Source organism: Cyprinus carpio, chromosome B19 (assembly GCF_018340385.1).
Source record: "Cyprinus carpio isolate SPL01 chromosome B19, ASM1834038v1, whole genome shotgun sequence".
NCBI lineage: Eukaryota > Metazoa > Chordata > Actinopteri > Cypriniformes > Cyprinidae > Cyprinus > Cyprinus carpio.
The window spans coordinates 7366587-7390321 of NC_056615.1; the positions used below are offsets into that span (position 1 = coordinate 7366587).

The following is a 23735-nucleotide window of genomic DNA, read 5'->3' on the forward strand; positions in this document are numbered from 1 at the left end:
GCCTAGAAAATGATGTCTTATACTAGCAAGACAGTCACTTAGCCAGATCATTGTTGTCACAAGTTAGAAGTAATTAACTTAAAGTTATTAAATGAGAATTTTTAGACTATTACTGTTAGTGAATTTTAGATAAAACTCTGTATTTCTCTAGACAATCATTTAAACGCATGTTAATATATATATATATATATATATATATATATATATATATATATATATATATATATATATATAATATATATATATATATATATATATATATATATATATACAGTGGGTACGGAAAGTATTCAGACTCCCTTAAATTTTTCACTCTTTGATATATTGCAACCATTTGCTAAAATCATTTAAGTTAATTTTTTTTCCTGAATAATGTACACACAGCACCCCATATTGACAGAAAAACACAGAATTGTTGACATTTTTGCAGATTTATTAATTTATTATTTTTTATTTATTACCCACTGTATATACTGTATATATATAGTATAGTATGCTAGAATGTGGTTCTGAACAATTGGCACAGAATCTGCCAAAGACTGGTAGTTGACCAATGAAATCAGATGCAGGGCTGGATTTGTGCTTAACTGGTTTCAGAAAAGATCATGCATGAGTCATTTATACATTTGCCTTGTAATCATGCTGGTTTTAAACCCTTAGCTGAATTTCAAAAAATTTGAATAGATTTTGTATAAAAATAATAGGCCTATTGCGTATCACTGTGCATCATAGCTATGTTATAAAGTGGCATGTCATGACATTATCTATGTTAATAATGTTCAGCCACTTCTGGCTATTGCATAGGCCTATGAAAAATATTATTGGGATCTGGTGATCATGTTTTTCCAGCTAATTCTGATCAAAATCCACCCAACACAATGCTTGAGAGTTTTATTTGCAGATGACATAACTGCATCATACACTTATAAAAAACAAAAGTTGTAAATTGGTGTGGATGCTAATATAGTTATCGTTTTAGTTATTTTTATGGTTTACACTTACATTTAATCATTTAGTAAAACGATTTTATCCAAAGCAACTTACAAATGAGGACAATCAAACCAATAAAACACATGTGTACAACAAAGTTATAATTCATAGAAAGATTATAATGTAGATAGAATAGAAACAGAGGGTTATTATAATAAAAAGAAAGAACAGAATAAAGAAAGCTAGCATGTTTTAATAAATAAAAAGAAAACAAGTAGCTAGAATAGAAATAGAATAGAGAGTGCTAGTGTTAGATGGTCAAGTTTTTTTATAATAAATAAAAAGAAAACAAGTAGATGGAATAGAAATAGAAATAGAATAGAGAGAACAAAAATTAAATCAACAAGCAATAAAAAAAAAATAAAAGAAAAACAAATAGATTCAATATAAATAGAATAGATATTTCTAAAGAGTCATGTTTTTTCTTCTTCTTTTTTTTAAATAATAAATTGTTTGTATAGATAAATTGTTCGTGCTTCTTCTCATTTGTGCTGTAATTAAGCATTTGATAAATGATTAGATGTAACCATACAGTCTATGGATGTAACCTGACTTATAATAAATTCGAAAGGTTTAAACTTTGAGGTTGGTCACTTCACTTAGAAACATTCTTTCCGATTTCCATATGTCTGTCCCTGAAGTCATGTGTCTATTACTTTTTTGGAAAAATCAATAAATTAGTAAAAAATTAAATCGCATAACCTACATGCCTGTACATACCCGTTAGGGGACTTTTATTTTCACATTCACTAATTCCGTTCTGGGAGCCGGAAGTGACGCGCTTTTGTTGTGCTTCTCGCAGTCGCATCGCTGATGTACAGTGTTGGCGGGGTGTGTATAAAGTGTTGGAATTGTTCATCATGTTTGCACAGAAGCCCTACAGCGTTATTAAATATGACAAGCGGAATATTCTGTTGATATGGCAGTAATAATGGAGGTAACGTTCCCGTCCCAGACAACACTAACAGTTACTGCTTCACTGTACTGTCGCTTACCCTCAAAAACAAAGCGAGATATAGAAAAATATATATATCAAAACAAATATTTAGAACAAAACCAGTCATAAGTAGCACGGGTATATTTGTAGCAATAGAAAAGCACAACATAATATTCAAAAAAATTATAATTTTTATTTTATGCCAGAAATCATTAGGATATTAAGTAAAAATCACGTTCTATGAAGATATTTTGTAAATTTCCTGCAGTAAATATATGAAAACTTAATTTTTGATTCGGAATATGCATTGCTAAGAACTTCATTTGGACAACTTTAAAGTCGATTTTCTCAATATTTAGAATTTATTTTATTTATTTATTTATTTATTTTTTTTTTTTTGCACCCTCAGATTCCAGATTTTCAAATAGTTGTATCTCGGCCAAATATTGTCCTAACAAACCATGCATCAGTGGAAAGCTTATTTTTTCTGTATAGATCTCAATTTCTAAAAATGGACCCTTATGACTGGTTTTGTGGTCCAGGGTCCCAAACAGTTTCCCACAGGGAATGGGCATAATAACGATCAGAATGAAAAGAATAGGAGTTATTCAGATGGAAGTCTTCACTGTACATCTGTATCATTATTTGTTCTGCAGTATGGATGGTATTTATCCCGACAGGTGTGAATAAAGCAATGGGAGATGGATCAATCCCGGAAACGTAGATTAAATAATAGGAAGACTGGGCTTTCTCAGTGTAAAGTGGCGAGAACTGAAGAGCCGGAGGAAGTGTCTGAGAGCAGCGAGGTCACAGACGCTACAGGATCACACAGACACTTCAGTACCATCAGAGCCTCCAGCCCTCAGTCTGACAGTAAGACATCTTCAAAACATAGTGAGCTGCCTACCTGCACACGGTTTTATGCTTTCATATTTTCATATATGAATGTCCTAGTACTAACTTAAAAGACAGTGGCGACGTTGCCACATTTACTGCGGTAATACTGTGCTATTCCAGTATCTTGGACCATGTTGTTAATGAGAAGCATTTGTGTGACTGCCATCAGGTCAAGAACAGCATGCTGCATGCATCCAGAAGCCTGAAGATGATGCTGAGAAGATCACATGCAGTGAGTTCTCAAAGGACTCTCCTCATTTCATTTTTTCACAGATATATGGATCAGAGGTGCAACTCTCAAAAGCATCATGAGCCTGAGTTAAAAAACAGAGACCAGGGATGGCACGCACATGGTGGATCGGTGGATCGGTGGATTTTTTTCCCCAGTTTATCAGTTTTTAATTATTTAGAATAAAAACAGTGTTGAAATTAAAATGGCACATCTTGGAGAGTAGAGATTCACAAATGTTCTGTCAGCTGAACCCTCCTTTACTTGCGTTACAATATTACTATTAGTATATATTACTATATTTGTAACTCTGGGAATTAACATTTAAATAATTTCTCAACACATGTGCATGTTCGTGTTTCTCTGATGCTGGGTAATGGTTCCATTGGGGTTTTAGAAATGTGATGAAATTTAATATAATAATAATATTAGGCCTAATAATAATAATTTAATAAGTTAAAATATTAATATTTTAAATGGTTGACTTTCAAATTTTCCAAAGCCTCGAGTTTTTATATTTTGGAGTACCGGTGAAATCCTGTAAACATCTGTTCACAAAAATGTTGGAAATTATGCAAACGCGAAAATGAATAAATGCGTAGCTGTTGCACTTTGTGTTCCCAGATGTATTAAAACAGTCTGAAATGTGCCTCCATGTTGCTCTCTTTCAGACAAGGAACAGGGTGGAACCCGGGCGCCGGGCAGAAGGAAAGGTTTGAGGAGGAAAAGAGACGCGGTCAGTGAAGCAGAAGCTCAGCAGAAGGAAGCTGAAGATGAAATCCAGCCAGAGGTGGAGATTGACCAAGAGCTGGACAGAGAACTGGAAAATAAATCTCGACAACTTAACTTGACTTCTGCGAATGTTCGTAGCATCATTCATGTGAGTGTGGACTGCTTCAGTCTTTCCTCAGGCATATGAAGTCTTTTGTGATCATCCAGCTGACTTTGTAAAGAGCAAGTAGCTCAGCATCTTTACTCTCCATTTGCAGGAAGTGATCACTAATGAGCATGTTGTGGCCATGATGAAAGCTGCTATCAGTGAAACTGAACCCATTCCTGTATTTGTGAGTATAAATGTCCTGCAATCCTCTGCACTGCTGGAAAGTGATTGACAGCTGGTTAACCCCGCATCATGATCAAGATGTATCATATTTAATATGCAGACTTAATTAAGAGCATGATCAAAACTACACACTTCTCTCTCTGTCTCTCAGGAACCCAAGATGACCCGCTCTAAACTAAAGGAGGTTGTGGAGAAAGGAGTTGTAAGTTGCTTTTATTGCATAGGAGCTGTGAAGTAACATATATTATACTGCTACATGCTTACAGTTATCTATTTTAATTTCGCAGCATTTATATTAGTTGCATAATTTAATAGCTACTTAACATTTCAGGTTGTTAAACATGCTTTAATTGTCCTAACTGTAAGTGTCATAAAACATTAAGAAACACAATGAGGTGTTCTTGTTTGTTTCTGTAGGTCATTCCCGCTTGGAACATTTCGCCAATTAAGAAGCCCACAGAGGTGAAGGTAACCAGCAATAAAACATGTAGAAGAACAGGAGCAGACTTTTATATTAAACGATGTATGCATTTACAGAAGGGTCCCCAGTTTGTGGATATTCCTTTAGAAGAGGAAGACTCCTCTGATGAAGAGTATCGGCCTGATGAAGAGGAGGAGGATGAGACAGCTGAGGAGGTCGGGGAGAATGATTTTTGTGTGATTTGATACGGTTTTGTCCTCAGTGAATTTGTAGAGACTGTTTGTGTGTGTGATTGGTAGACTCTTCTGGAAAGTGACTTTGAGAACTCCTCGTCTTCTCCACGGTGCAGTCGAGTGAACCTCCACAGATCACACTCTGAACATGAGGAGGACACAGCCAGCAGCTCGAGACCGGTAAGAGATCCGTACATGGACAGGCCATAGCTAAAACGTAAATAAAACGTAATACAGTGTTCAGTGTTTTTCAGCTTTTTGTTTTTTTCATTACCATTACATTACACTACACTACCATTCAAAAGTTTAGGGTCAGTTAGATTTATGTTTTGCAATTTATATACAACCTTTATATATATATATATATATATATATATATATATATATATTCCTGTTATGCATCATAGCTTCAGTGTCACATGATCCTTCAGAAATCATTCTAATATGTAATTTGTTTCAAGGGAGGAACATTTCTTATTATTACCAATGTTAAAAAACAATTGTGCTGCTTCAGATTGTTGTAAAAAGATTCCAAGATTCTTAGATGAATAAAAATTTCTAAAGAACAGCACTTAATTGAAATTTTTGTCATTATAAATGTCTGTACTGTCACTTTGAGTCAATTTAATGCATCCCTGCTGAATAAACATTACTTTCTTTCTATCCTCCAGTGGGTTCTTGCCCTTAAATAACTTTATGACCTCTGTTTTTCCCAGTTAAAGAAACCATCATCTCAACCAAACAGCAATTATTGCCAAAAAGATTAAAAATGTTTCATGCAAGAAGCAGAATACAACATAGTTTAAATCAGAGATGTTATTAAAATATCTTTTAAACTCTCAAAAACAAGCACAAATCAATTACTATGCACAAAAACATATGTTTTTTACCCATTTCTACAGAACCTTCGCAGATCCAGGCACCTGACAGTGGCTGTCACCCCAATGGGACCCCCACCAGCACCAGCGGCCCCCTCCAGGGCCCCACCAGAGAGCAGCTTCTTAGAGAAACTCCATGCGGTGGATGAGGAGCTGGCCATCGGCCCTGACTGCATGGAGTCCTATCAGGTGCATCTCACTTCACTCCTGCTGTTATATAATTAACAAGCAATTGTGTTTTTGGTGGGGTTATTGGCCAAACCAGAAACGGTAATATTGCGAAATATTATTACCATTTGAAATATATATATATATTTTACATTTTTTGTCTTTTAGAATATATTTTTTTCATTTATTCTTGTGATTTAAAGCTGAATTTTCAGCATCATTATTCCAGTCTTCAGTGTCTCATGATGCTTCAGAAATCATTCTACTATGCTGTATAATAAACATTATTATAAATGTTGAAAACCATTGTTTTACTTAATGTTTTTGTGGAAACCATAATATTTTTTTCTTTTTTTTGTAATGTTCTGTATTGTTAAAAGTTAATGGATCTTGTTCGTGTTCTACACCTGTTGTTAATTCTAATGTTTCTTCAAACTGAATCTCTCTTTGGCATTAGAGTCTCAGTAGTGCTAATGGAGAGGAGAGCCTGATTTCATTTCGTACACGATCCAAGCGCCCGCTGAGGAACGTCCCTCTGGGGCGCCTGGAGGCAGAGCTACGTGCTCCTGACATCACTCCAGACATGTATGAGTTAGGCTCCGCCCCTGAGGACAGAGAATGGACGCAGTGGCTGCAGGGCCTCATGAGCTCAGATATGGAGAATGAAGGTACAGACAGGCTGAAATACTTTACTATGTGTGTGCTTCCTCATGTGTGTTTCTCAAAACTCTCTAATTCTCTTACCAGAGGAGGGTGATGATGAAGATGACCCTGAGTACAATTTTCTGGCTGATATTGATGAGCCTGATGTGGAGGACTATAGGAATGACAAGGCAGTGCGCATCACCAGTGAGTTCATTTGAGAGAAATGATTGGCAGATCATCTGTTATGTTTTTTTTTAGATATTAATTTTCTTCTTTCCTTTGTTACTCAGAAAAGGAAGTCAATGACTTGATGGAGGAGCTATTTGACGCAGTAAGGATTTCATTTTATATCTTATATTCTTGTGCATCCCTAATAAAAAGATTGTTTTTCAACTTGTCTAGTTGCCTGAAAAACTTGGATGGAATTGCAGAATACAGTAATCTGTGAATATTAAAGTGCAGAAAGGCTGCTGTTGAAATATGAAGTCTGCATGTTCTGCACATCTCTGTGACTCAATGGTGTGGTTTTGTCTTATACACACATACTATATAAGGACACAAACACATAAACTTCATCTCCAGACCTGCTTTATGAACATCTCACCATTTCATCTGATAAAACTATCTTCAGATACACAGAAACTCTAAGGTCTTCATAAGAGCCCAACAAAATAAAACTTTGGTTTAACTTGAAGAACAGAAATCTCTGTGCAGCACTTTCCGGAAAATGAAAGCAATTTAATTTGATGACATTTTAAAATGTTATTAATTGTATTTAAAATGTAAACTAAATGTCAATGAAATTAGTACATTAATTTGATTGCCACCATTTTTTGATAATAAAGTTGTATTAAATCATATAATGCACATACAACACAGAATTCAAAAACCACAAAACACAATTCATAGAGCATTGTTATTTTTACAATTTGAATAAATTATTAAATTGCTTTATGAATTCAACTGATCAGACACCCTTTTTAATATTCAAATAATCAATTAAAATAGAATCCAGTCAAATGAAAACAGAAAACATTGAAAAAAATAAATAGATTTCATAGGGCCCTACTAGTCAAAAGTAGTTCAGTTGTCAAGACCTAGCTTTTCTTAGAACATGTGTCTGTTTTTCTTCCTCTGTGCTGAACCTGTTCTCCATCACCTGTAGTTTCAGGATGAAATAGGGGGTCAGGAAGAAGAAGGACATGAGGAAGAAGAGGAAAAAGAGGAAGAGGAGAGTCCCCTGCAGGAGCCGCCTGGCATTATGGAGAATATTCAGTATGTCCATCCTTCATTTCACAACCATCACATCATGTATACAACTGATATACAGTTGCACTTTAAGGTGAAATGTTTACTGTGTTTAGGTATGAGGATCCTTTAGCAGATGTCCTGAAGCAGCGATATCGTACAGTGCGGGAGCAGCTGGCAGCGGTGAAGAAACGGAAAGCTCTGTTGGAGAGTAAAGGCGTGCCTGTACCTCCGCCCTGCCCTCAACGCCCCTCCAGCCCCATAACATCCTTGACCATGAACGCAGCTCAGAAGCTACAGCTACAGCAGCAAATCCAGCAGGTCTAGAACAAATGATGGTTTCATTTGGTCAATTTAAAGACGTGCAAACTTTTCTCCAATGAGTTTCTCCTTTGGATTTTCATTATTAGGTTCCTTATGTCTTTTAAGAGAAGTTTGGGGGTTTTTAATAGCGGTGTTGTTTATCCTGCAGCACGTGCAGCTCCTCACGCAGGTGAACATGTTGTGCAGTTCGGTTAAAGGTCTGGAGACCGAGGCTTCAACAAGCAGACAGTTCTTGGTGAGGCATGCACACATATTAGAGAAACACCCCATGATGTACACAGATACATGTTAATTCTGTCATTTTCTCTCTCTTGTTTCCATCGTACTCTCTCAGTTGGAGCTGCAGATGTTTGCCCAGCACGGAGACCAATCCTGCGGTGCAGTAGAGCATGGCTTCACCAGCATCTTCAAAGCCTGCAACCTTCAGGGGGCCATTTCTCTTCTGGAGGAGCTAGATCAGTCACCCAAAGGAGACTCTACAGTCTCGAGTCCATGTTTCCCTGGTAATTTACATACCTGTCCTTGCATAATTTACATATTTCCTTCACTGTCTAAAAGCCAGATTTGATCAGTGTAAGTTAAACTACAGATCAAAATCTTTTACTTTGTACTCGATGTCTGATTGTAGTAGTGATTGAGAAACTAGTGGACACTAAACGCTGCATTACACTACAAAATCTGAACAGATTTTCCAACACTATGCATCATACAGTTTCCGACTTTGTAAATAGACACAGAGGAAAACTGGGCATCATACACTACCAGACTTTAAAGTTGTTCAGATCACAACAAACTCGCACAGAAACGTGCTCCTTGTTGCTAGGAGATGCTTGACTAATGAAAACAATACGCGTTCTAAAATTGGCTAAAAAATATCAAACATGTTTAATATCCTCCGACTGGCTGGAATCATAGTCTGAAGCTAAAAAATCGGAGTCTGTGACCGTCAAACACTACATGATTTTCTAAGAAATTTGTCAACTCAAATCTAACTCTGACTTTCGTCAATTAGCGTCGACTGTATCAGGGGGAATACAGAGCAAAAGTTGTACTGTGTATTCCAGCCTTAATTTTTGGCAATTGTAAATATAAACTAGGGATATGCCGGTATCAAATTTTCATATTGCGATTAATTGCTAATGCTTTTATCACGGTATACGGTATTATAACGATATTGAAATTTCTTTTCAAAAAAGCGGTCATAAAACAGTATAACAGATTTAATAACTTTTTTCTTATAACAAAAATAATTATACAATAAAGCAATACAGAAAAATATATAAAATTAAAAGTTTTACACAGATTAAAGTGCAAAAGAACTATAAAGAACAATAGGTATCACTTTACAATAAGACATTAGTTAACCTTAGTTAATGCATTAACATTCACAATGAGCAATAGCTACATTTGCTACAGAAGTTATTAACCTTTGTTAAAAAAAAAAATACAAGTCTTAGTTCATGTTAGCTCATTAAATAACACAGTTGCAACTTTCAATTTTAACATGTTATTAAATATTGAAATACCTAAGATTAATGAAAGTTCAGAAGAATTTTTCATTAGCAGTTTGTTAACTAATGAATTAACTAATGTTAACTATTGAAGCCCTAATCTAAAGTGTGAACGAACAATAAAGAATCAAAACACTTTCAAACAATATCTAGTGCATGTTGTAGTTCAGATTAAAATGTAAAAAAAGTTTGAAAATAAATAGTCTATTAAGTCAAAATATATTTAAGTATTTGGCGCTGTGATGAACACCATAGCAAATCCACAAACCTGAATGGCTATTTAAATCTATTTAAATATGTCTGCTTTATTAATGGGGTTTCCAGGATCGGCTGCATTTTCTGCAGTTTAGCGCCATCTGTTGTCAGAGAGTGAATGTGCTTTCATTCAGCGCGTCTGTCAGGTGTTCCCCCATGTGCTTCTCATGCGCCCTTGTTTACATCAGAGCGCACATGCATCTTTCAAGCAGCATAAAGCGGTGTTGTGCATTTTGACCAGTTGATGGAAAAGTATTCTTAAAATGCATCCCAAATTCTGAATAATTTGTAAAATATAATTATTCACGGTATTTAGAAGTTCCCACAATAACAATATTGTACATATTCATTCGCATTACCGAATACCGGCACATGTCTAATGTAAACTTTCTAGAATTAATCTTTTTACTCTCTGTTTGTATGCTTTTTTGGGTAGGATGTCAGTTTCCGGCTTCTTTGGCCTGGCTTATGGCGACTCGACCGGTGTTTCTCTACCCAGAGCTACTTCCTACAATCCAACTGCGCCCTTCTAGATTCAAAGGACAGTTTACTCCAGCAGAAGATTGGTACTGCCATCATGCATCAGCCTGAATCGATACTCGAATCACACTGTTGACTGATGTTGTTTCTCTTTCTCTGTCTCCTCAGTCTTGTTGTTCTAGGTCATAAGCACTTAAGAAGTACCCTAAACCCACTGCAGATGACTTGTCGCTATCTGCTTGCTGCTAGGAGCTTTATCAGTTTAAATTCACACATCCGCGATGCGTGTCATAAGCCCTTTGCCAATGTCATCAAGGTGAGTGAATGAACACAGTGTATCATGTGGACTCCTACTGAATGTACTGGATTTCACATGCGAAAATTCACTATACAGAAAATGGGATGTGTTTTCCCCCATGTTTTTAGACATACTTTGTGACTGGAAAATGCCCTCCCATGCCCTTGGCCTGTAAGAGAGTCAGTCCTTCTGACCAGCGCCCCCCGGTGGAGAGAGAAAAGAGCCTCATGCCTAATTGGCTCTCGGTAATAATCTTGCTCTGTTTTTGTAATGCCTTCTGATCCTCATTTATTGCTCCTAAATGGTAAGCATCCGATTTATGTGTGTAATGTTGAAACTTTCTCTTCTGTAGAAAAACCTGAAGCGCATTTATGAGCTTGTAAGAATGTTTAACCAACCATCTGGAAACACGCAGACTGCCAATCCAGCAGAAGAAGCCACTGAGTCTCCAGGTCCAGGAGCACATTGTAGCCTCTCTGCAGGCATGCGGTACCCTCCCAGGCTTCCTGAGGACCTTGCTCAGACACTTGAATCTTCATCTGGCTCCTGCAAAAAGAAAAACGACAAGACTGCTAAATCCACCAAGCCTTTAAAACCTCCCCCATCAGCTGAGGAGCTAGAAGTGTTTCTCAACCAGTTACCAACCCTTTTACCAAAAACAATCACAGTTCCGAGTCCATCACTTTCAAACCCTTCTCATCTCGCACTGGTCCTGCGGCCAGAACCGAATCCATGTGTGTCTGGAAACGGAGCTTTGAAAGGGCCTTTCATAGTATCTAACTTATCACACGTGCCTCCGATGGGACAAAACCCAGGCGGAGCAGTCGTCACTTTACCGCCTGCTCCATTCGCACCTGAACTGAGCTCTTCAAGGACTGTCCCTGCTGTAGGTACACCAATAGGCATCTCTGCTTCTCCGCAGAGAGCTCAAGTTGGTGCAACCCAGAGGGACGTAATCATCACGTTACCTGCTGCTTTGGCACCAGAGCTGAATCCTTGTTCTTCAGGGCATATAGCTGTGAATCAAACTGCACAAATAGTCACCTCTAACATTGAACCAAGAGGGTCAAACCTCATAATTACTCTTCAACCACCTCCGCTTCCCAACACTTTAAAATGTCCCACCGCCATCATAAAGACATCCTGCACCTCATCGGCTAAAGATCGCTTTAGTCAGCGTTGTGGCACTCTACTTAAAGTTATACCGAGGGACTCTGGTGTTCTAGCTCAAGTACATCAAAAACCTCTAAATCGGTTTCTTCTCCTTCCTCCAGGCTACGTACTTGCAGGCAGCAGCCTTGGCCCTCAGATAGCTGGAGAAGATCAAACCTTGAAACGCTCTTCAGCTCTGAATAGCAAAGAGAAGGAACAGAGAACTCCGGACACTTTCCAAAGCACTGATGGGCCACAAGGAGGTCCACCAAAGATGACATCCGTTCATGATGCTCTTACTGAGTGCTTACAAGAGACCACAGCAGCAGAGGAAGAGCTGAATAGTGATGATGGAGGACTGATTGAGGATGAGGTGGAAGAGTGTGGTGAGAAGGACCCCAGAGAGCTGTTTCTCACACTTTCTGAATCCTCCGGGAGCCCGACGCCCAGCGTTGAGGGGGGAGACACTGACATGGAGGTGGTTTTGGGCAGGAGAGAGAAACTAGAGAAGCAGAACAATACAGAAAGGCGAAGCAGCAATAATCTGACGGGGGAGGAGGAGGAGGAAACAGGTGGAGATGTTTCAGATGTCCTGTTTGTGCCACAGCTTCAGGTCAGATCATTTTTTATACTCTTTGAGATATTTATACTGAATACCATTTTTCAAATTTTTTCTTATACTGTAATGCAAAATATTCTCATACTTCAATACAAAAATAATTGTATTTGATATTATTATTAAATAAATTATTATTAAATAAAATATATAAATGACAGTTTTATATACAGATACATTTTTATTTTTAAATCTTTTTTTAAAAATATTATTTTTTTTTTTTTTTTAATTATTTAAGCATCCTGTCTGTTGGAAATTACAAAACAATTGTATAATGTCGACATAATAATGTTATAATTAGAAGAATTTGTCATGAAAATATATGTTACAATGCAAAAACAAACAAAAAAAAATTCAAAATAGGCTTCTATGCAATATATATATATATATATATATATATATATATATATATAATATATATATATATATATATATATATATATATATATATATATATATATATATATATATCTTTTTTTATTTATTTTTTTTACTTTAGGTGCTTTTTTTTTAAAGATTCACCCAATAATAGCAGTTCCTGTTCATGCATTTTATATTTATGAGATGTTAGATTAACCTTGTCATTGTAAACACCAGAAAACCATTGAGAAATCCTCACATCTGGACACAAAGACGAGATCTGAAAAGGAAGGAAGTTCAGATTATGGAAAATCAAACCATCCACCTGCAAGTGAGTTTAAGTCATTATGAAGGAGTCAAAAAAATTTTTTTTGTGAGTTCTAAAGCTGAAACATTAGTTGTAATAGTTAAGCAGACACATTTACAGAAATGTTTATTAGTGTGTCCTGTCCTTCTAAAACTAAACTGAGTAAATGTGGCACTCCCAGGTTCTGTGGAGAGCCCTTTGGTCATTTACGATGATGCATCTGATGACGATCCTTACAGAGACGCTAAAGATGTTGCCTTTGCCCAGGCTTACCTAGAGAAGGCAAGAAATGCACACAAATATTAATGTTTGTTTTTGTGTTGTGACAGGTCAGTTTTCTCAGTCTAATATTCTGTCTGTCTTTTCTCCAGGTGTATGAGGTGCTGCAGACGGTGCCTGGGAAAGTGGACGAGTTCTTGTGTGTTTTGTCAGAGTTTGAGAAAGATCCAGAAAGTCGCACGTCACTAGAGCTGCTGACGAGACTCAAGCCAGTGCTGAGCGACTGGCCTGAGCTGCTGCGGGATTTTGCTGCCTTCCTGCATCCAGATCAAGCCAGAGAGTGTGGCCTGGTAGAGCACAATTAACAATACTCTCATATTGATGGCTAAATATAGCACACATAAGGTTTCATGGTACAAACGATGCTCTTCCTAATGTGTGGCTTTAGCTGGAGGAGCAGCAGGCGTTTGAGCGCAGCAGACGGTTTCTACGCCAGCTGGAGTGTACTTTTGGAGAGCAGTCGGATCTCTACAGAAAGGTGGTGCATATTCTACAAGGGGGTCCTTCACAGGATCTTCCTGACTTCAGAGAGGTATTCAGAATCGGCACAAGCAGACAAGCAGTGCTTCCTTTTTATTCTGGCATTCGACATCTCTTCTCTGTTTTTTTGTCAGATGAAAGCTCAACTAACATTGCTGTTCCGTGATCACACTGACTTGCTGGAGGCATTCTGGGAATTTTTTAAGCAGCTATACCCACGAGTGCAAGATGAGGATCATGCAGACTGTGTGAAAACCATTCAGGGCTTGGAAGGAAACCATGCACATCAACCAATCAGAACTGTCTTACCAGATAAAAAAATGAAGCCAGTCAAAACAGCCATTAAGCACAGAAGAAAAAGAGATAAACATGTTCAGGTATCACATAAAGAGAACTTCTCTTATAGTTGACTTTTCTTATATAAAGATCTGAACTGTATGCATACCACATAATCATAATGTCATTTGTTTGTTTTATCCTCTTCTCTCTTAGATGACAGAAACAAAAAAGATCAAGGCCAAGAAACACAGTGTAGCAACAGAGTCAAAAAAAGAGGCAGCTGAAGCTTCCTCAGTGGACAGTGAACAGTCTTCATTTAACGCCACAGGAAGCTCAGTCTGTGCCAAAAATATCTCTCGCACACCAAATGGGAAAAAAGTAGTCCTCTGGACGAGGTTAGAAATGTTGTGCAAAATTTATCTCTGACATTATGCAATATTTACAGTTTTTGTTTGACTGTAAATCATGCAATTTCAAAATTTTGGGGGGGGGGGGGGGGGGGGGGGGGGGGCTGTTATCAGGGTTGTGTGCAATTCAGAATTTAATTGGAAAGACCCTTTAAACTTAAGTTCAACTCGTGAAAGTAAATAGAGATAACAAACAGAATGCAGAATTATGATGCATCCTGTTTGAGTGAATATGGTCTCACTTTAAACCAGATACTATATAGAGAGAGAAATATGTCTAACCAGTGTGTTGTATGTGTATTATGTGTTCAGTCTTCAAAAGGTTCAGCAATGTTTTTAAAGAAATTAATACTTTTATTCATAAACTGATCAAAAGTGACAGTAAAGACATGTATAATGTTATAGAAGATTTCAAATAAAACATTTCTTTAGAATTTTCTAAACATCTAAGAATCCTGAAAAAAAATCTGTCACTGTTTCCACATAAATATTACGTGATTTCAACATTGATAATAATCAGAAATGTTTCTTGAGCAGCAGATCATCATATTTCAATGATTTCTGAAGGATCATGTGACACTGAAGACTGGAGTAATGATGCTCAAATTCAGCTTTGCATTACAGGAATAAAAGTATATATATTTTTAATATTTTCAGTTAGAAAATGGTTATTTTAAGTCACAATTTGTATTGTATAACATTTACATCAAATAATCAAATAAATCCACCCTTGGTGAGCATAAAAGACTTCTTTCAAAAACATTTAAAAAAATCTTAGCAATCCCAGACTTTAAACGGAAGTCAAAATTAGTCCAAATTTGTTATATTTTGTCGCTTATGGTGAATAATTAAAATCTGTGACTGTTTCTTTTAGTTACAGACCAGTAGTTTCTTTATCTGTTTTCCCATTCACAATTTCAATTCAAAATCTTGTAGATTATAGCCAGTTTTATTCAAACTCACAATAATTAATTGCAAGGAAACCAAAGCTTCATTTCAGTATTTTACGCAACCCTGTTTATTGTGTTACCGTGCACCTCTACTGAAGCTTGAGCACACATTTAAATGTATATTCATGGTATGAAATGAATGTTTGTGTGTTTTGTTTGTGTGATAAAAAGGGAGGCAGACCGTGTAATACTGACCACCTGTCAGCAGAGAGGAGCCAAACCGGACACGTTTCATGCCATTGCAGCCCAGCTTGGCAACAAAACAGCCAACGAGGTGCGCTTTCTTTCACACTCAGAGGCTTTTCCTCTCAAAGATCATCTCAAGGTTGTATTTCACCCTACAATGTACTTGAAATCATAACATTCCTTAAAATGAACTCGATGCGAAATATCATTTATTTTTATTTGGGGGAAAACTATGTCCTAGACTTCAGCTTTCTGAGATTCACTTCTTGATCTTAAACATTTTCCTCAGCAGTGTGCAGTAACCTTTCATGAGGTCCAGTGTATAGTGCAGTCAGGCTGACTGTTATAAATCACATAGCTGGAACACAACCAATGTTTCCTTTTTTTCTCCTTAGGTTTCGGAGCGCTTTCAGGACCTCGTTAAGTTGTTCCACAAATCCAGCAGGTTACAGCACACAAGCCAGTCGGACACCGAGATCCAGTCTGGCACGATAGAAGATGAACCAGACTGACATTAAAAATGTGCTGAACTTGAAGGATGCGTGCAGGCTGGACCTGACGCAGAAACAATCTAACACTTTAAATCTGTTTTGCTGAAGTGATTTTAAGAAATTTGGGTAAAAAAAACATATTTATGATTCTTGATTTTAAAGGCATGCATAAGCTTAAAACAGTAGTAAGACATTAGTTATGGAGTTAGTGTTACATTTTTCTATGGGATCTAAAAATATTTTTCTGCCCTAAATCATTAATTGTTTAATAAATTACGGCGAATTGTCTTAATTATTATTAATATTGTTTCATAATAATTATATGAAGGTTGCGCATGTCTTTAAATTTGAAGGAATTATATCAAATAAATTATTTAATTGTTTATTATCAAGAATACGTCGAGTATTGTTTTATTTTCTGACCGTAATCGTGCAATAAACCAATCTCCCAGGAGGAGCTTTGATTGACAGAGAAATCCACCAATGAGCGTTTTACATCTCATCAGCTGTAGAATTACTAGCCAATCATCGCTCACTTCAGTGACACGTTGTGTTTTCGTCCCGCCCCTCACACGAGCACACACACACACACATCGGTGGAAACCGCCCGGTTATGCGCGTTTGTTTACTTTAGTGTTGATTTTTCTGCAAATAGGAGATTATTCCATCTCCTTGCCTTGATGGACAGTGTTATGTTGCGCGGGGTTTTGTGTGTGTTAGCTCTCTGTGTGTGGAGCTCGGCGGCGCGCGGACGCAGTGATGTGCTCGAGCTCGAAGACGCAGACTTCGACTACATCGCGCCCGAGCACGAGACCCTGCTGGTGAAGTTTTATGCCCCATGGTAAGAGAATAATCATGCATTTACACATGTTAACAACATTTTGTTGTAAAATAATAATAAAGAGAAGGTTCGCGTGCATTTGCAACTCGCAGTTCAGAGCTGCTGTATGCGATGGCGCGCGCTGTCCATGGTACCTCCATACAGCTGACAGCGCGAGCAAACTCGCTTTTTATGACAACCTTCCTTCGTCTTGATAAAACATTGCAAGGTTTTAAGAAAACCTAAGACCTAGAATCATTTTATTCATTTTTATATCACAAGTTAAGCGTCTTTCAACCTTGCCGAGTCTTTATAGTTTTGCTGCTCTGTATTTTCTCAGGTGTGGTCATTGTAAGAAACTTGCTCCGGAGTTTGAAACTGCTGCTACACGACTGAAGGGAACAGTAACTTTAGCCAAGGTATAATTGCTTGCATGTTAGGAATATTTGGGGTTCGATGCAGTTGAAGCTTTTTTGACATGCTGCCAGTCACTACATACAGTACTGCCAAATTTGTGAAGACAAATTATTTACAGTAATGCTCTTACAGTGGAAGTCAATGGGGCAAGGCATTGCACAAGGATAAACATGCATATTCACTATTTTGTAGACATTAAGTATAGTCACAGATATTGTGAAAATCCACAAATAAGGTTAGAACACATTTATGACAAAGCTATTTGAATCTTTCCATATCTGCTGTGAATCATGATCACATAAAGTGGGTGTTTCATGACGTGTGCAAGGATACCAGAAAAAGCAAAAGCTAATCACACATAAGTTCATTCTTCTGATTTAGACGATAGCTCAATTAACCCCTTAAGCAGTGAAGAACAAATTAAAATACTTTAAAAAATAGCAAGCTTCACATTCCTTCTTTTAAACCCTCTATCAGTGTTATTTTAGTATTATTGAGATACTATTATAGTTTTTATTCATATTTGGAATTTTGAAGTTGTAGTCATTTTGTCGTGTTTGTGTCATTTTTATTATTTTTGTGTTTATTTCTATTTTAGTTTTAGTTGTTGAGAAACATAACATTGCCTTGGCAACTAGCTTGAGATAAAATGTTAATGTTTTGTGCATGTGTGTGTGGTTTTATTTGATTTAACTTAGTGTTTTATTTCAAGTAACGGTATTTTTACGGTTTGTTTCAGTCTTCTATCTCTGTATAGACTTCCATAGTAAGTGCTTTACTATAAATGCTTTTACAAACTGAGTCTGAACACTTTCATGTGGTGATCACCAGATTATGTTGATAGTTTTGAACCTGCAATATTCCTTTAGTGGAAACTGATCTTAGTGCTCAATATTAAGGAGCCTCATGTGATGATGTTAACAGGGGACTGAGTAGAGATTGATGTGAGCATTGCGTGTTCTTCAGAGGTTTAAGGATGTGTGACGGTCTTTGTTCAGGTGGACTGCACTGCTAATACAGAGACCTGCAAGCGCTATGGGGTCACTGGATACCCAACGCTCAAAATATTTCGGAACGGACAGGAATCATCTTCATATGACGGGCCACGCTCAGCTGGTATGTTTAATGATGTGTAGCATTAATGCAATTGCAAATCTGCTAGTGATGTCATTGTGGGTGTATCATTTCCAAACAGAGGGAATCGTGAACTATATGAAGAAACTGGCCGGGCCTGATTCTGTGCCTCTGCATAGTGAGCATGACCTGGAGAACTTCATCAACAACTTTGATGCAAGCATAGTTGGTAAGTGCTTTTTATTGGCTCTAAAATCTGTTTATTATTTCTTCTCTCGATTGAAAACGTATAACGCAAATGTAATTTCCAGATTTTGAATTGCATTCGAAATGCAGTACATTTGAATGGATTGATGGAAAATACGTTATTTATTATTTTTCTTTGGTCTGTCCATCTCTCAGGATTTTTCTCAGGGGCTGACAGTTCTCAGCTCTCTGAGTTTCTTAAAGGAGCCGGTTTAATGAGAGAGAGTTTCCGCTTTGCTCACACCACAGACCTAGAGCTCGGAAAGAAATATGACGTCAAATATGAGTAAGTGTGTCTAAGCTGGTGGGTCTTAGTTAGGATAGCAAAATAAATAGGCTTATCCATATTAAATGTGAAAACACTTCACATATCTTTTGCTGTTGATGTCAGATTCATCTCTGTCATTTGGGAGAAGCTCACTAAATTAGACATTACGTTAAGCCAACATGGTTGCACAATAATAATAATAATAATAAATAACAGGCTCTGTTTTTAACATTGATAATAATCAGAAATGTTTTTTGAACAGTAAATCAGTATATTAGAATGATTTCTGAAGGATCATGTGACACTGAAGACTGGAGTAATGATGCTGAAAATACAGCTTTAAACACACAAATAAATGACATTTTAATGTATTTAAATTAATGATTATTTGCGATTAATCGCATTCAAAATAAAAGTTTTTGTTCACATAATATATGTGTGTACTGTGTATGTTTATTATGTATATATAAACACACACACATGCATGTATATATTTAAGAAAAATATGTTGTTTATATATTAAATATATTTATATATATAATATAAATTATATGAATATAAATATATACATGTAAATGCATGTAAACATTTTCGAGATATATACTGTATGTGTTTGTATTTTTATATATATATATATATATATATATATATATATATATATATATATATATATATATATATATACAATATATATACACAGTACACACTCATATATTATGTAAACAAAAGCTTTTATTTTGGATGTGATTAATCGTTTGACAACACTAATTTAAATAGAAAACAATTACTTTAAATTGTATTAATATTTCACAATATTACTGCTTTTATTAAATAAATACAGCCTTGGTGAGGTTAAGAGACTTCAAAAACATAAAAAAATCTTATCAACCAATGTGTGTATTTAGAAGATATTTAGAAAAATTTTATTTTCTCCTTATCTAAATTTATCTTTCATTTGCATATTGCTGGATTTGAAAATTTATGATAATATTGAAATTTGATGTTATGGACATGTTTTGTTCACTTTGGTACCGTAAACAATTTTGGTACTTTGTTTGGTGGCCTCTCTTAAAGTCTAAATCCTAAAGCAAAACCCGTTAAGAACCACTCATTTTGATTGTAGCTGGGTGCTCAGGGTGAAATACTAATATTAAAATCTGTAAACCCTTTGCCTGCAGGTCTGTGCTTCTGTTCCGCCCCCCCAGACTGAGCAGTAAGTTTGAGGAGAGTGTGGTTCACCACGCAGGACCCCTGTCCATCACAGGCCTGCGCCGCTTCATCAGAGACAACATGTGAGCCCACACCGACACAACACACACCGTCACATCACACACAGCACATGCTGAGATCATTGCTTTTGCTCTGTAGTTTGGGACTCTGTCCTCACCTGACCAAAGAGAATAAGGATTCACTGAGGAAGCGGGATTTACTGACGGCCTACTATGACTTGGATTATCTTCGCAATCCCAAAGGCTCCAACTACTGGAGAAACAGGTGAGTCCTTTAACATCAATGCGTGGATATGTTTATTATGAAGTCATAAAGTACATACCTGTCTTCCTTGGTTTAGAGTGCTGAAGGTGGCGTCTAAGTTCAGTTCTCAGGGCCTGTTGTTTTCTGTGGCGAACCGTAATGACTTTCTGGAGGAGCTGGAGGATGAGTTCGGTCTGGGCACATCGGACTCAACTGAGCTGCCGTTTGTCACCATCAGGACACGAACAGGAAACAAATACACCATGAGAGAGGAGTTCACGTGAGTACAAACACGTCATTCTGTGAGGATCCTGATTTCAGAAGAGATTCAACATGATTTGATATTTAAATGAATTATATTAGTTGACTAATTAGGACCCCAACACTCATTAGACTGGAATCATAAAATTGTTTGAATACAGTAATATTCTTCATTTGGCTGTGTCCCATGATGTACATCAACACATTTGAAGCTTTAATGATGTGATTTGAACTGTTAGTTTGGTCCCTCCTCAGACGAGATGGCAGGTCTTTAGAGAATTTTCTGGAAGACTATTTTGCCGAGCGACTGAAGCGTTACGTCAAATCAGAGCCTGTGCCGGCCAAAAACAATGCAGCCGTCAAGGTTAGTGAGACGCATAAATGTGACCCTGGACCACAAAACCAGTCATAAGGGTAAATTGTTCGAAATTGAGATTTATACATCATCTGAAATCTGAATAAATAAGCTTTCCATTGATGTATGGTTTGTTGGGATAGGACAATATTTGAATATCTGGAATCTGAGGGTGCAAAAAAATCTAAATATTGAGAAAATAGCCTTTAGAGTTGTCCAAATGAAGTTCTTAGCAATGCATATTACTAATCAAAAATTAAGTTTTAATATATTTACTGTAGGAAATGTACAAAATATCTTCATCTTTACTTAATATTCTAATAATTTTTGTCATAAAAGAAAAATCTATAATTTTGACCCATACAATGTATTTTTGGCTATTGCTACAAATATACCCGTGCTACTTAAGACTGGTTTTGTGCTCCAGGGTCACAAATGAGCTTGATTGTTTCATTTGGTCTTGGTTAACACAAGTCGCTGTCTGTGGTCAGGTGGTTGTGGCAGATACGTTTGAGGAGATCGTCAATGACCCAGAGAAAGACGTGCTTATTGAGTTTTATGCTCCGTGGTGTGGCCACTGTAAAAAACTGGAGCCCAAATATACAGAGCTTGGAGAACAGGTGAGTATTACATGACATCTTCATCTCCGTCTGAATCACTTCTCATCCTGTGTTTCTGTTTTTTATGGTCTCAGTTATACAGTGACCCCAGTATTGTAATCGCTAAGATGGATGCAACTGCCAATGACGTCCCGCAGGGCTATGACGTGCAAGGGTATGTATTCTCTCACTCATCAAATGCTTTGTAGTGATTTTATCTAGCCATTGTTAATGTTGTGTTATTCTTTTGCAGGTTTCCTACAATATACTTTGCCGCTGCTGGCCGGAAAGATGAGCCAAAGCGATATGAGGTAATTGTTTATTTCCAGCGTGACCGTGTTTCTCATCACTTATATCAACTGCCATGTCCATACTGAATATTTGTCATTATAAATATTCATTCTTTGTATTTTGGTTGTTGTTTTTTTTCAGGGACCCCGTGAAGTGAAGGATTTCATCAACTTCCTGAAGCGTGAGGCGTCCAAACCGCTTGTTCTGAATGGAGTCAAGGAAGAGCTGTAAACGTTAAAGGGGGAAATTGCTGTATGTTGCGAAGCGTTATTCAGGAAGAGTGAAGAATCCTGTAGGATTCTGCTGCAGTTCAGCCATACGTATCACCAAATCAAATAAATTGGCAGCAATCAATAACATAAAACTAGGGTGACCAAATGTGCCATTTTCCCAGGACACGTCCTGGCCAGGATTTCTATATTGCCTAAAATATCCAGGTTTTGGCTTTGGTTTCCCGTTTTCATACTTAATGATCGTTTGACCAATAACATACAGACATTGTACTTAATCGACCAATCATGGTGCGTGAGAAGGTGGGATCTACAGAGAACAGTCAAAGCGATGCAAATACGTGTACATGTTAGTGTTTGACTTGAAGCAGCACTGAGCATACCGAACGGTGTATGACATCACAGTACCGTGAGAGCGATTCAAAAGCACAAGAAGCCATCTGCTCTCTAGAGCTCTCACCGTACTTTGTCACATAACAATTGCCAAAACGTGGATATTTTAGGGGAATATAGAAATCCTGGCTGGGACGTGTCCTGGGAAAATGGCACATTTGGTCACCCTAATATAACCAATTGTAATTATACAGAGATCCAGGGCCTCATTTATAAAATGTTGTGCAGAAACATCTTAAATTTGATCTTACGATCCTCTCTCTAATATGCGTGCTCGTGATTTATAGAATGAACGTACGCACAGAAAACACACATATGCCTCTCTTTCAGATGTGAAATCTATGAATCGCAAGTGATCTTAAACTGAATGGCTTCAGCTCTCTACATTTCCAAACGTAGTACTTACGCATACGCACACTCGAAGATCAAATCTGTGCATACACACTTTATTAAAGAGGCCCCCTATATTTATATTGTCCACATGATAGAAAATAGTGCAGATTGCTGCTTATGTTGAAGAGTCCTGTTTTGTTGTTTAATCATTTTGTTCTTTGTTGCATGAGCTTCATTGATGTGTTCGTTACTGTTTATACTCAATATGTCCATCTGTACATTATTTATCATTGTTTAACATACATTTACAAAAATACCAATATCCATGCCCTGTATGGCTGGTAATACTAATCTGATTTCATGCAGTAGATGCACAGTAATTGGTTTCAAGCACAGTTTGTGGTGTATCAGCATAAGGAGCCATTATCAATGTTTGCAATTGTCATTTCTTGCCAGATTTGCTACTAAAATGATCAAATGGAAAGGCATTTTTTAACCCAAAGTCTGTTATGACATGGGTTGAACAATTGGTTATGTAATGTTTATTTATTGACTATTTATATTGCGTTTGGGTGTGAAAGGGATGCAGTTTATATGGTGAACGTTGTCCTGTCACTAGCGTGTTTTTCTGTGTATCTATGCCTTAAGGTTTAGTATGTAGGTAGTTTGATTGACGTCTAACTGAAGCTATGTTCAGCAAGAGATACTCACTGATGAGCAGAAAATGCTGGTTTATTAAAATAATTGATTTTGGTCAGTGGTTTCTTTCATGTTCAAATGTTTGAAAACTGAATGTAAGCTGCACAATATTTTCAATTCAATGAAAGTGAATGAGCACTAAGGCAAACTCCAAAATGAACCATAAAAGTTGCTTATGTGACTTAATATAAA

At 36.9% G+C, this 23735-nt stretch overlaps 2 protein-coding genes across 5 annotated transcripts; both read left to right on the forward strand.

The window, feature by feature from the left end:
- The first annotated feature begins 1750 nt into the window (after window positions 1-1750).
- gon4la (gon-4 like a) lies at window positions 1751-16479 on the forward strand. 4 transcript variants are annotated; one of them, XM_042746084.1, is made up of 29 exons: window positions 1751-1927; window positions 2608-2821; window positions 2994-3056; window positions 3725-3933; window positions 4043-4117; window positions 4268-4318; window positions 4534-4584; window positions 4654-4752; window positions 4837-4950; window positions 5673-5837; window positions 6274-6484; window positions 6564-6665; window positions 6752-6792; window positions 7627-7736; window positions 7826-8030; window positions 8182-8268; window positions 8368-8536; window positions 10236-10365; window positions 10448-10595; window positions 10706-10822; window positions 10930-12342; window positions 12943-13036; window positions 13194-13294; window positions 13384-13581; window positions 13680-13823; window positions 13906-14148; window positions 14264-14445; window positions 15579-15681; window positions 15989-16479. In XM_042746084.1, exons 2-29 carry the CDS (start codon window positions 2629-2631, stop codon window positions 16103-16105), a joined length of 4935 nt encoding a protein of 1644 aa, XP_042602018.1. In that variant the 5' UTR covers window positions 1751-1927; window positions 2608-2628; the 3' UTR covers window positions 16106-16479. The 4 variants fall into 4 exon arrangements, with proteins under 4 accessions (XP_042602018.1, XP_042602021.1, XP_042602019.1 ...); XM_042746087.1 differs by having other exon boundaries at window positions 13680-13769; XM_042746085.1 differs by having other exon boundaries at window positions 4534-4578.
- A 144-nt stretch (window positions 16480-16623) lies between these two features.
- On the forward strand, window positions 16624-23598 carry LOC109070914 (protein disulfide-isomerase A3-like). Its single transcript, XM_042746088.1, has 13 exons — window positions 16624-16925; window positions 17245-17323; window positions 18320-18437; window positions 18517-18624; window positions 18798-18927; window positions 20088-20201; window positions 20278-20403; window positions 20480-20662; window positions 20899-21007; window positions 21490-21618; window positions 21693-21772; window positions 21851-21908; window positions 22030-23598. Exons 1-13 carry the CDS (start codon window positions 16765-16767, stop codon window positions 22117-22119), a joined length of 1485 nt encoding a protein of 494 aa, XP_042602022.1. The 5' UTR covers window positions 16624-16764; the 3' UTR covers window positions 22120-23598.
- The last annotated feature ends 137 nt before the right edge of the window (window positions 23599-23735 follow it).